Below are 14583 nucleotides of genomic sequence, written 5' to 3'. Positions count from 1 at the left end.
ACTCATGTTTGCAGTCAGTCAGGTTTTGCAAACTTGGATGAAACGTGAGCTTGTTGCAGGAAAGATGAAATTAAAATATGACAGCTGGTACAAAAACAAACCTGTGTATAAACTTTCACTTGAGGCAAAGCTGACAATGACTCTGAGCAACAAAAAGCTGTCAAAACTGAAGAAATCCATAATGAACCAACCTCTCACCACAAATGGGTAATTAAAACAGTGACTCATCAAAGTAACACAGTTTGAACTAGTACTTCCAGTAAAATCAATTCACAGTGTGCTAAACGTTTACTCTCTTTGGCTAAAAGGAGAAAACTGACCTTTCTTCATTGGGAATTGAAATCGATACAGCAGAAATGTTTTTTAAAATAATACAAATAAACAGCCATATTGGAGTAGAAATATGTCTCTATTGCAATTTTAAGACAACCGTGAGTTGTCTTAAACAGCAAAAGTCTTGGTTTTATCTAAGTGTGAAAGCTAAGACCTCTGGGAGAGGAAAGAAGGACTGAAGAGGCAGGTTTTGATAAACTAGAGGGCTAAGATTGGGGTAAAGGGCACGTTTTGCCTGCTTCACAATTTTACCAAGACATGCTCATGGGACTAGGTTTTTCCCCAGAAATACCTGGAAGTTAAGCAATTACCATAATGGTGAGAGTAAGAGTATGTATGAGAACACTACAGTTCACAGTAAGACTTCTCTGATTTTTATGCTACTAGCACCGGGTTGAATAAACAATTCCTTATTTAGCAAAACTCTTTAGTTTTAGGCATATTTGGGTGTGAAAGTATTAAATACCTCATCAGAGTAATTACTATGGACTTGGCTAAGCTGTTAGTAATTTCTTTTTTTAATCTCAAATCTAGACAGTAAAGTAAGATGAACTTTAGGGGTATTTTCTTTCAAAGCAGCAGTCAATTTAGATTAAAATTGAATACAGCAATGCTATTGTGAAAACAAGCCAGATTCTCTTGCCATTGCTTGTTTTCTTGACAGCATGTTTCGTACATCTGAAATGTTCGAACCCACATGGAATACTCATAACCCAGCACAGTTATAGATTCATTAGATAGCCCAGCTTGATGTTTAAGGCAGAAACGAAGATCTCAAAGATAACTACAATACGGCTACAAATAAAAGGGCTCACTGGGTTCCGCTAAGAAAAGGAAAACAAATTACCATGTCAAATTTGTTAGATTCAGATAGAATAAGTCTCAAGAGAGAAAAAAAAATTCTGAATGTTTTAGAAATATGTTTTGCAGTTACTGGGGAGAAAATGCACATACCTACTTAAAATGCCCATATTCTGATAACCCAGCACTATGCAAAAATTTTATTTTAATAGCCTAGTATCATACAAGCTTTTTATTTCCCTATCGCCCCAATATGGTTCCTTGAAAATATACTTTATTAAGGCAAGAATCTGATAATGCCCATTTGTGTATTCCCTAATAATCTTTCCTATAACACAGTAATCTTACAAGACAAATTCACTGAGGTGCTAGCAATTTTTCAGTGTGTTGAGGGTCAATATTTTATCTTTTCCATATTTCTTCTTTAACTGTAAATTTATTATCCCATATAGATTGTGTATAACATAAGCATTCTTTAGGGACCCTGCTTTTTAAAATTTTTTCTTTCATGTTTTTTTTTAAGTATACACTCAGTCATTACAGTATATCAATACTAAGAAATAATTAGTTAAGATAACTCTGCAGGCAGCAATATTATAGTAGTACCTTGTACCCTAAAATTATGGAGTTATACTCTTCTTTTTAACTAATACTCATTGAGTACCTAAGTAGTGGGCCATGCACTAGGCATTTTCTCATTGTAAAAATACTGGAATTTCTTGGCCAGGCGCAGTACAGGCTCACGCCTGTAATCCCAGCACTTTGGGAGGCTGAGGCAGGCAGATCACTTGAGGCCAACCCGGGCAACATAGTGAAACCTCTCTACTAAAAATAGAAAAATTAGCTGGGCGTGGTGGTGCACATCTGTAATACCAGCTACTCAGGAGGCTAAGGCAGGAGAATCACTTGAACTCGGGAGGCAGGCATTGCAGTGAGACGAGATCATGCTACTGCATGCCAGCCTGAGTAACAGAGTGAGACTGTCTCTAAATAAATAAAATATTGGAATTTCCCTAGATAAATTTTGACTACCTCCAAAAAGAATATTTAATTAATATTAAATAAATATTTATTGTGGACCATGTGTGACTTGGGCCAAGACCCATGATACAGACTTCCTGGAAGAGCATGTGCTTACTAATTATTCTTCTCTAAAATTACTAAAATGAAGGTTACCTACAGAATTCTATCCAAACAACTTGTTTATTTTGGCAATGTAATAAACTGGGATAAGAAAAATCTATAAAAATGCAAAGAAAATAGAAAAGTAAAGCTCCCCAAGTTAAGATCTTTTGACATATTTCCTGTTCCTCCTAGCTTGTAAATTACCTAGGGACAGTTTCTCATTCACCATGATTTTCCGCCATTAATGTCAATGCTTACCGCAAAGATATGAAAGATGCAAATGTTAGAATGTTTAGGTGCATTGTACATTAAGTAAATAACTTATAAGAAAAATAATACTAGATAATTGGCAAATATAAAGATTTATTTCATTATTGTATGTGTCACAGCATTCCCCACTGCCCCACCCCCTGACCTTAGTTTTTTTAACTTCTCTTTTAAAATTAAACATCTTAGGTATCTATCAACAAAATTACTTATTGGGCAAAGGTAAGGAAATCCAAGCAGGCAGAAGAGAGAAGAGTGTTACAACTATAAGTCAGAATAAGGAAAACAAGAAGGAGAGGCCTGGGCTACAATTCAGATATACAAAAAAAGGAAGTGTTAAGGACTATTGTCTGGACAGAGGACTTCGGTGTGAGAAAAAATATTGATGTCTAATGTGAGGGAGGAATAAAGACCTTTGTTTGGTGCCCTTTGTCTAGCAGACCCCACGGAGTACATGAAATTTTTGATCAAAGTTTGAAATCTGAGCACGTTCCATCTGTGAGCTTAGACTGAATTGTATAGTGACTGCACTGTAAGTTCCAACATAAGCATATACAGAAAAGTTGTTCTTTATGTTGACAAATACTATACAGTAAGTACCATAAGGGAGCAATTATTTGATATCTGATCCTTTCAGTTTTAATAGAGCGCTAACATTTTTATCATTTAATCTCCAATACCATGACTCAAAAACAACTTCAAAAGATAACTCAATAAAATATATTTCATGTATATACAAAACCCATCTATGAAAAATATTTCAAGTCTGACCTTCTCTCTCTGGAGTGAGCTTCTGTCTAAGAAGATGGTTTACAATGGCGCTCATGCTGATAAAGCACTGGTGGCCGCAAGTGTCCCAGTTCATGCTGCTCAGGATGTTTATTGCCTCATAGATCTCATCACAGTGAATGTATTGGAAGATGATGTCTATCAGGCCCAGCTGTCCTCGAGTGAAGACACCTATCACAAAACATGGAAAACCAGGTGAATCTTTTAAAATAAAAGTAGAATAACAAAAAGAGTTAACTTTTCCATAAAGAAAAAAACCTGTATTGCTTGCATAAGTGCTAGAAATGTGGGACTGATCTCCTTCTCAGCTAATATTTGCTACAAGATACACTGATAAAACAAAAACACATCTGTTGATCCTTTTAAAATGAAAGAAAATTCACTTTTACTCTTAGGACCAAGAGCATAAAACAAATATTGGGGGGTGGCATTCTGTTCTGGTTTTATTGTCTTTTAAATATGGCTGACCTCATTTGAAATTAATAATTTCTGTGTATTAAATGACACTAAGTACTAGCAAAAAAACAAGGTTTTTTGCTTGTTTGTTTTATCTAATTTTTAAAATCTTTTCAAAATGGTAGGTTACAAAATCTTTTTTTTCTCAATGTTTACTGATTAAAGTCTAAAAAACTTCCTCTCAGTACAAATAATCATGAAAGAAAATGAGAAAATGTATGTGAAATTACTTTTAAGCCACAAAGTATTATAAAATATTACTGTAATTATTTTTATTACTATCATCATCATCATCATCATTTAACTGGAATAGTTATAGGCTTCAGGATTTTAAAAAATGTATTAGTTCATGAGAAAGATGCTAAAATTCTTCATACTAACTTCAAATCACATCAAAATGAAAACTTGTGCTATTAACAGGACTCAACTTGATAGGGAATCTGGGGAATTGCCTTTGACTATACTAAGCAGTAAAACTTTACTATTCCTTTTGTGTTGGTAAAATCAAAGAATGTGACCATCCAACAGCCTTCATGAGCCTGCAGTCAAGCATTGGAAGTCCTCATAAATCAGGGTGGCTCCTTGGCAGTAGATATTAATCCATAGGAACTTTGCAGGAAACCAAAAATATCTGAAGTCTGTTGACTCCGCCTATACCCTATGTAATACTGCTACTAGTAACAAGAGAAAGAACTCATCTATTGAGAAGAAAAGCTAACATATAATCATAATAAAATCATTGAAAGGTGATAAAGAGAAAATCTTAAAAGGCAACCACAGGAAAAAAAATACACTGAATGTACAAAAGAGCAAAGATATGAATGATTCCAGACTTTGCATCTAAAATTATGTAATCCAGAAAACAATAACAAGACATTTTAAAAGTACTGAGAGGTAAAAAGTAAATTAATCTAGAATTCTATACCTTTATAAAAACGATCCAAAATTCATGAAGATAACAATCCTTAAATGCACCTAATAACAGAGCTGTGAAATAATAAAGCAAAAACTGACAGAATTAAAAGGAGAAAAAGCCAGATCTAAAATTATAATTGGTGCCCAGGGGTGGTGGCTCATGCCAGTAATCTGAGCACTATGGGAGGCCAAGGCAGGCAGATCAATTGAGGTCAGCAGTTCAAGACAGGCATGGCAAACATGGCAAAACAGTCTTTACTAAAAATACAAAAATTAGCCAGGCGTGGTGGCAGGGGCCAGTAATCATAGCTACTGGGGAGGCTGCAGCAGGAAAATCGCTTGCATCTGGGAGGTGGAGGTTGCGTTGAACCAAGATCACACCACTGCACTCCAGCCTGGGTGAGAGTGAGACTCTGTCTCAATCAATCAATCAATCAATAAAATTATAATTGGAGATTTCAGCACTTTTACTAATCAAGAGACTATGTAAGCAAAAAATCAATACGTATAGGAAATACTTGAAAAATACTATCAATGAATTTGACCTAATTGACATTTATAAAACACTGCACCCAATCACAGTAAAATGCATTCTTTTTAAGTGCACACAGAACATAGACCAAGATAGAGCATATTCTGAGTAATATAATGAAGCTAAATACATTTAAAAGTTTTAAAATCATAAGAGCATTTTCTCTGACCACAACAGAATTAAATATCAATAACAGAAAAATTATCTGGAAAATCCCCAAATATTTAGAAGTTAAGCAACATCCTTCTAAATAACCTATGGGTCAAAGAAAAAAATGTCACAAAGTATATTAGAAAATATTTTTAATTGAATTAAAGTAAGACCCAAAGTAAATAGAAGGAAGGAAATAATAAAGACAGTAAATAGGAAATAACAAATATAGAAAAATCAATGAATTCAATAGCTTGTTCTTTGAAAAGATCAGTAAAATTGACAAACTTCTGTCTCAGCTGAGAAAAAAAGAGAGATGATACAATTACCAATATAAGAATGATCACTACAGAACTGCTGACATTTAAAATCAGTGAATAATTAGTTTTTATATGAATAAATATAACCTAAATGCAATGGATTCCTTGAAAGACCCAAACTATCAAAGCTCACTCAAGAAGGAATAAACTTGAATGGCTCTATATTATTTAAATTTGAAGTCATTGTTAAAAAAACCTTTACACATACACACGCACACACACACACACACACCAATGCACACACATAATTAAACACGACCTGCATGTTAAGATGTCTTCACTGGTGAATTCTCTCAAAGATTAATGGAAGAAATAATAAAACCAGGAACAGTCGCACACACCTATTGTCCCAGCCTCACAGGAGGCTAAGGCGGGAGGACTGCTTGAGCCCAAGAGTTTTAAGTCCAACCTGGGCAAGACAGCAAGACTGTGTCTCTAAAAAAAAATAGTAATACGTAAAAAAAAAAAAAAAAAAAAAAAAAATTAACAAAAGAAGAAATAATATAAATTCAATACAACTCAAATTATAAGAGAGAATACTTCCCAACTCATTTCATGTGGTTAGAATTACACTGACACCAAAAATGAAGATATTACAAGAAAATAAAAAGAAAACTACAGACCAATATTTCCCATAAACAAACACAAAAACCCTTAACATAATATTAGCAAATCCAGCAATATATTAAAAAGATAATATATCATGAACAAGCAAGATTACTCCCACAAATGCAATGTTGCTTAATCATCTGAAAGTCAATGAATATAATTTACCTTATGATGAGAAAAAAGAGAAAAAACCTATAATCATTTCAATTGCTGCAGAAAAAGCACTTGAAAAAAAATTCAACATCCAATCAAGATAATGTATCTCAGCAGACTAGGAATGGAAAGGGACTTCCTCAATATAATACCATCATACTTATAGTGAAAGATTGAATGTTTTCCACCGAAGATTGGAAACAAAGCAAGGATGTCCTCTCTTACCATTTCTATTTAATATTGTACCAGATGTCCTAGCTGTAAGAAGTGAAGAGAATAAAATAAAAAGCACACAGTTTGGATAAGATGATGTAAAACTTCTAAATCCAGTTGTCATGATCATCTATGTAGAAAATCCTAAGGATTCCAAGTTACTTCAGCTAAGAATGAGTTTAACAGGATTGCAGGATATATATGGTCAATATTTTAAAAATTTATTTCTACATAATCCCAATGAACAATAAAAATTGTAATTAAAACCATTTATAATATAATCCAAAAACATGAAATGCTTAAGGATAAATATAACAAAGCATGTACAAGACCTTTACACTTAAAATTATAAAACTACGCAGAGAGAAACTAACACCTAAATAATTGGAGAGAGGTACTACTTTTATGGATTAGGAGACTCAATATTGTTAAGAATCATTCCTCCCTAAAATGATCTATAGACTCAACACAATCTCAGTCAAAATCCCATCAGGTAAAACAAGCCAGTTTCAAAACTTATATAAACATGGAAAGGATCTAGAATAGTCAAAATAATAGGAAAAAGAAGAATAAAGTTGAAGGACTAACAGTACCTGATTTCAAGACTTACTGTAAAGCCACAGGAATCAAGTCAGAATGGTACTTGCTTAACTATAGACATTTAATTCACTAAAAGACAATACAGTTATTGATAGGTCAAAGTAATTCAATGGGAGAAAGAATACTCTTTCTGACAATTGGTGCTGGAACAATAAATATTCATATTAAAAATTAATCTCAACCCATACCTCATACCATATACAAAAAATTAACTTGAAATAGACCATAACCCTAAAGGTAAGAGCTAAACCCACAAAACTTCTATAAGAAAATCCTTGTGACCCTGCGTTAAACAGTTTTCTTAGGACGTGAAAAGCAAAAGCCATAAAACAAAGAACATTATGAACTGAGTTTCATTAAAATTAAAAACTTCTGCTACTTTATACACAATGGTAAAATAATAAAAGGGTAAACTACAGGCTGAAAGAAAATATTCACAATACAAGTATCTTACAAAGGCCTTGTATTCATAAAATATACATAAAAAACCTCTTACAACTCAAGAATAAGTAAACAAAAATCCAATTAAATTTGGGCAAAAGATTTGAAGACATACTTCATCAGACAAGATATACAACAAATAAGCACATGAAAAGATGCTCAATTCCAACAGTCACCAGAGAAATGCAAATCAATACCACGACACACTTACTAGAATGGCTAAAATTAAAATGACCATTAATTTCAAGTGTTAGAACTTGGAGCAACTAGAGTTCCCATAAATTGCTGATATGCTAAATGACACAATCATTTTAGAAAACAGTTTCTTCTAAAGTTAAACAAACACTTAACATATGGCCCAGCCATTTTAAACTTGTAGGTTTTTGACAAGAGAAATGAAAATATATATTCATACAAAGACTTGTAGATGAAAGTACATAGCATTTTTAATCTGTTAGTGAAAACCTGTAAACAAACCAAATGTCCATCAATATGTGAAAGGATTAAAAAACTGTGGCACAGAAATACAAAAAAAAAACCCTCAGAGGATATTAGGAACACCTCTATGCACTCAAGCTAGAAAACCTAGAAGATATGAATACATTTCTGGGAACGTACACCCTGTCAAGATTGAATCAGGAAGAAACTGAATCCCCGAACAGACCAATAACAAGTTCCAAAACTGAATCACTAATAAAAAGCCTACCACCAGAAAAAGCTTAGGACCAGACAATTCACAGCCAAATTCTACCACGTGTATAAAGAAGAGCTGGTACCATTCCTACTGAAACTATTCCAAAAAAATGAGAAGGAAGGACTCCCCAACTCATTCTGAGGCCAGCATCATCCTGACAGAAAAATCTGGCAGAGAGACAACAAAAAAAGGAAACTTATGGCCAATATCCTTGATAAACATAGATGTAAAAATTCTCAACAAATACTAGCAAACGAAATCCAGCAGCACATCAAAATGAAAATCTACCACAAATAAGTAGGTTTTATCCCTAGATGTAAGGTTAGGTCAACATACGCAAATCACTAAATGTGATTCATCACATAAACAGAATGAAAAACAAAAACCACATGATCGTCTCGATAGACACAGAAAACGTTTTCAATAAAATCCAACATCGCTTCATGTTAAAAAAAAAAAAAAAAAACTTCAACAAACTAGGCATTGAAGGAATATACGTCAAAATAATAGAGTAATCTGTGACAAATCCACAGCCAAAATCATACTGAATGGGCAAAAGCTGGAAAACTGGAATAAGACAAGGATGCCCTCTCTCACCATTCCTGTTCAATATAGAACTGGAAGTCCTAGCCAGAGCAATCAGGCAAGAGAAAGAAATAAAATACATCCAAATAGAAGACAGGAAGTCAAACTATCTCTGTTTGTAGAAAATATGATTCTATACCTGGAAACCTCATAGTCTCTGCCCAAAAGCTCCTAGATCTGAGAAACAATTTCAGCAAAGTTTCACGATACAAAACTAAAGTATACAAATCAGTAATATTTCCATACACCAACGACATCCAAGCTGAGAGCCACATAAGCAACACAATCCCATTCACAAAAGCCACAAAAAGAATAAAACACCTGGGAATACAGCTAACAGAGAGGTAAAAGATCTCTATAACAGGAATTACAAAACTCTGCTCAAAGAAATCAGAGATGACACAAACAAATGGAAAAACATTCCAAGCTCATGGATAGGTAGAATCAGTATCATTAAAATGGCTTTAATGCCCAAAGCAATTTACAGATCCAATGCTATTCCTATCAAACCACCAATGACATTCTTCAGAGAATTAGAAAAAAAATAAACTAATTTGAGATCTGTTCCAAGATGGCTGAATAGGAACAGCTCCGGTCTGCCGCTCCCGGTGTGACTGACACAGAAGACGGGTGATTTCTGCATTTCCAACTGAGCCTCGGCTGGTGATACCCAGGCAAACAGTGTCTGGAGTGGACCTGCAGCAAACTCCAACAGCCCTGCAGCTGAGGGACCTGACTGTTAGAAGGAAAACTAACTAACAGAAAGGAATAGAACCAACATCAACAAAAAGGGCATCTACACCAAAACGCCATCTGTAGGTCACCAACATCAAAGACCGAAGGTAGATAAAACCACAAAGATGAGGAGAAACCAGAACAGAAAAGCTTAAAATTCCAAAAACCAGAGCACCTCTTCTCCTCCAAAGCATCGCAGCTCCTCGCCAGCAATGGAACAAAGCTGGACGGAGAATGACTTCGACGAGTTGACAGAAGTAGGCTTCAGAAGGTTGATAATAACAAACTTCTCCAAGCTAAAGAAGCATGTTCAAATTCATCGCGAGGAAGCTAAAAACCTTGAAAAAAGTTAGACGAATGGCTAACTAGAATAAACAGTGTAGAGAAGAACTTAAATGACCTGATGGAGCTAAAAACCAGGGCACAAGAACGTCGTGATGCATGCACAAGCTTCAATAGCCAATTCGATCAAGTGGAAGAAAGGGTATCAGTGATCGAAGATCAAATTAATGAAATAAAACGAGAAGACAAAGTTGGAGAAAAAAGAGTAAAAAGAAATAAATAAAGCCTCCACGAAATATGGGACTATGTGAAAAGACCAAATCTAGGTTTGATAGGTGTACCTAAAAGTGATGGGGAGAATGGAACCAAGTTGGAAAACACTCTTCAGGATATTATCAAGGAGAACTTCCCCAACCTAGCAAGACAGGCCAACATTCAAGTTCAAGAAATACAGAACACACCACAAAGATACTCCTCAAGAAGAGCAACCCCAAGACACATAATTGTCAGATTCACCAAGGTTGAAATGAAGAAAAAAATGTCAAGGGAAGCCAGAAAGAAAGGTAGGGTTACCCACAAAGGGAAGCCCATCAGACTACCAGCGGATCTCCCTGCAGAAACATTACAAGCCAGAAGAGGGTGAGGGCCAATATTCAACATTCTTAAAGAAAAGAATTTTCAACCCAGAATTTCATATCCAGCCAAACTAAGCTTCATAAGTGAAGGAGAAATAAAATACCTTATACACAAGCAAATGCTGAGAGACTTTGTCACCACCAGGCCTGCCCTACAAGAACTCCTGAGGAAGCACTAAACACGGAAAGGAAAAACTAGTACCAGCCACTGCAAAAACATGCCAAATTCTAAAGACCATCGATGCTAGAAAGAAACTGCATCAACTAACGAGCAAAATAACCAGCTAACATCATAATGACAGGATCAAATTCACACGTAACAATATTAACCTTAAATGTAAATGGGCTAAATGCCCCAATTAAAAGACACAAACTGACAAATTGGATAAAGAGTCAAGACCCATCAGTGTGCTATATTCAGGAGACCCATCTCACGTGCAGAGACACACATAGGCTCAAAATAAAGGGATGGAAGAATATCTACCAAGCAAATAGAAAGCAAAAAAAAGCAGGGGTTGCAATCCTAGTCTCTGATAAAATAGACTTTAAACCAACAAAGATCAAAAGAGACAAAGAAGGCCATTACATAATGGTAAAGGGATCAATTCAACAAGAAGAGCTAACTATCCTAAATATATATGCACCCAATACAGGAGCACCCAGATTCATAAAGTCCTTAGTGACCTACAAAGAGACTTAGACTCCCACACAATAATAATGGGAGACTTTAACACCCCACTGTCAACATTAGACAGATCAACAAGACAGAAAGTTAACAAGGATACCCAGGAATTGAACTCAGCTCTGCACCAAGCAGACCTAATAGACATCTACAGAATTCTCCACCCCAAATCAAGAGAATATACATTCTTCACAGCACCACATTGCACTTATTCTAAAATTGACCACATAATTGGAAGTAAAGCACTCCTCAGCAAATGTAAAAGAACAGAAATCACAACAAACTGTCTCTCAGACCACAGTGCAATCAAATTACAACTCAGGATTAAGAAACTCACTCAAAACCGCACAACTATATGGAAACTGAACAACCTGCTCCTGAATGACTACTGGGTACATAACGAAAGCAGAAATAAAGATGTTCTTTGAAACCAACAAGAACAAAGACACAACGTACCAAAATCTCTGGGACACATTTAAAGCAGTGTGTAGAGGGAAATTTATAGCACTAAATGCCCTCAAGAGAAAGCAGCAAAGATCTAAAATTGACACCCTAACATCACAATTAAAAGAATAGAGAAGCAAGAGCAAACAAATTCAAAAGCTAGCAGAAGGCAAGAAATAACTAAGATCAGAGCAAAACTGAAAGAGATGGAGACACAAAAAAACCTTTCAAAAAATCAATGAATCCAGGAGCTGGTTTTTCGAAAAGATCAACAAAACTGATAGACCCCTAGCAAGACTAATAAAGAAGAGACAACAATCAAATAGACGCAACACAAAATGATAAAAGGGATATCACCACCGATCCCACAGAAATACCATCAGAGAATACTATAAACACCTCTATGCAAATAAACTAGAAAATCTAGAAGAAATGGATAAATTCCTGGACATATACACTCTCCCAAGACTAAACCAGGAAGAAGTTGAATCTCTGAATAAACCAATAACAGGCTCTGAAATTGAGGTGACAATTAATAGCCTACCAACCAAAAAACGTCCAGGACGAGATGGATTCACAGCCGAATTCTACCAGAGGTACAAAGAGGAGCTGGTACCATTCCTTCTGAAACTATTCCAATCAATAGAAAAAGAGGGAATCCTCCCTAACTCATTTTATGAGGCCAGCATCATCCTGATACAAAAGCCTGGCAGACACACAAGAAAAAAAGAGAATTTTATACCAATGTCCCTGATGAACATCGATGCAAAAATCCTCAATAAAACACTGGCAAACCGAATCCAGCAGCACATCAAAAAGCTTATCCACCAAGATCAAGTTGGTTTCATCCCTGGGATGCAAGGATGGTTAAACATACGCAAATCAATAAACATAATCCATCACATAAACAGAAGCAACGACAAAAACCACATGATTATCTCAATAGATGCAGAAAAAGCCTTCATCAAAATTCAACAGCCCTTCATGATAAAAACTCTCAATAAACTAGGTATTGATGGAATATATCCCCAAACAATAAGAGCTATTTATGACAAATCCACAGCCAATATCATACTGAATGGGCAAAAACAGGGAGCATTCCCTTTGAAAACTGGCAGGAGACAAGGATGCCCTCTCTCACCACTCTTATTCAACATATTGGAAGTTCTGGCTAGGGCAATCAGGCAAGAGAAAGAAATAAAGGGAATTCAATTAGGAAAAGAGTAAGTCAAATTGTCCCCGTTTGCAGATGACATGATTGTATATTTAGAAAACCCCATCATCTCAGCTCAAAATCTCCTTAAGCTGATAAGCAACGTCAGCAAAGTCTCAAGATACAAGATCAATGGGCAAAAATCACAAGCATTCCTATACACCAATAATAGAGAGCCAAATCAGGAGTGACCTCCCATTCAAAATTGCTACAAAGAGAAGAAAATACCTAGGAATCAAACTTAGAAGGGACATGAAGGACCTCTTCAAGGAGAATTACAAACCACTGCTCAACGAAATAAAAGAGGACACAAACAAATGGAAGAACATTCCATGCTCATGGATAGGAAGAATCAATATTGTGAAAATGGCCATACTGTCCAAGGTAATTTATAGATTCAATGCCATCCCCATCAAGCTACCAATGACTTTCTTCACAGATTTGGAAAAAAACTACTTTAAAGTTCATATGGAACCAAAAAAGAGCTTGCATTGCCGAGGCAATCCTAAGCAAAAAGAACAAAGCTGGAGGCATCATGCTACCTGACTTCAAACTACACTACAAGGCTACACTAACCAAAACAGCATGGTACTGGTACCAAAACAGAGATACAGACCAATGGAACAGAACAGAGGCCTCAGAAACAACACCACACATCTACAACCATCTGATCTTTGACAAACCTGCAAAAACAAGCAATGGGGAAAGGATTCCCTATTTCATAAATGAGCTGGGAAAACTGGCTAGCTACATGTAGAAAGCTGACACTGGATCCCTTCCTTACACCTTATACAAAAGTAAATTCAAGATGGATTAAAGATTTAAATGTTAGGCCTAAAACCATAAAACCCCTAGAAGAAAACCTAGGCAATACCATTCAGGACATAGGCGTGGGCAAGGACTTCATGACTAAAACACCAAAAGCAATGGCAACAAAAGCCAAAATAGACAAATGGGATCTAATTAAATTAAAGAGCTTCTGCACAGCAAAAGAAACTACCATTAGAGTGAACAGGCAACCTACAGAATGGGAGAGAATTTTTGCAATCTACCCATCTGACAAAGGGCTAATATCCAGAATCTACAAAGAACTCGAATAAATTTAGAAGAAAAAAACAAACAACCCCACCAAAAAGTGCGCAAAGGATATGAAGACACTTTTCAAAAGCAGACCTCTATGCAGCCAATAAACACATGAAAAAATGCTCATCATCACTGGTCATCAGAGAAATGCAAATCAAAACCACAATGAGCTACCACCTCACACTAGTGAGAATGGTGATCATTAAAAAGTCAGGAAAACAACACATGCTGGGGAGGATGTGGAGAAATAGGAACACTTTTACACTGTTGGTGGGACTGTAAACTGGTTCAACCATTGTGTAAGACAGTGTGGCGATTCCTCAAGGATCTAGAACCAGAAATACCACTTGACCCAGCAATCCCATTACTGGGTATATACCCAAAGGATTATAAATCATGCTACTATAAAGACATATGCACATGTTTATTGCGGCACTATTCACAATAGCAAAGATTTGGAACCAACCCAAATGTCCATCAATGATAGACTGAATTAAGAAAATGTGGCACATATACACAATGGAAT

General features: G+C 35.6%; 1 protein-coding gene across 2 annotated transcripts in view; it reads right to left on the bottom strand.

Annotated features, from left to right (window-relative positions):
• The window catches only part of WDPCP (WD repeat containing planar cell polarity effector), a 496574-nt gene that overhangs the window by 284225 nt on the left and 197766 nt on the right, over nt 1-14583 (bottom strand). For both annotated transcript variants that reach the window (XM_032178078.2, XM_032178079.2), the window contains exon 11: nt 3298-3486. In XM_032178078.2, coding sequence (XP_032033969.1) covers nt 3298-3486 — 189 coding nt within the window. The remainder of the gene's footprint in view (nt 1-3297; nt 3487-14583) is intronic.

The sequence above is a fragment of the Hylobates moloch genome, unplaced genomic scaffold (assembly GCF_009828535.3).
Source record: "Hylobates moloch isolate HMO894 unplaced genomic scaffold, HMol_V3 SCAFFOLD_15, whole genome shotgun sequence".
Taxonomy (NCBI): domain Eukaryota; kingdom Metazoa; phylum Chordata; class Mammalia; order Primates; family Hylobatidae; genus Hylobates; species Hylobates moloch.
Note: the sequence above shows the minus strand (reverse complement) of the source record. Positions and strands in the feature narration are given on the sequence as shown.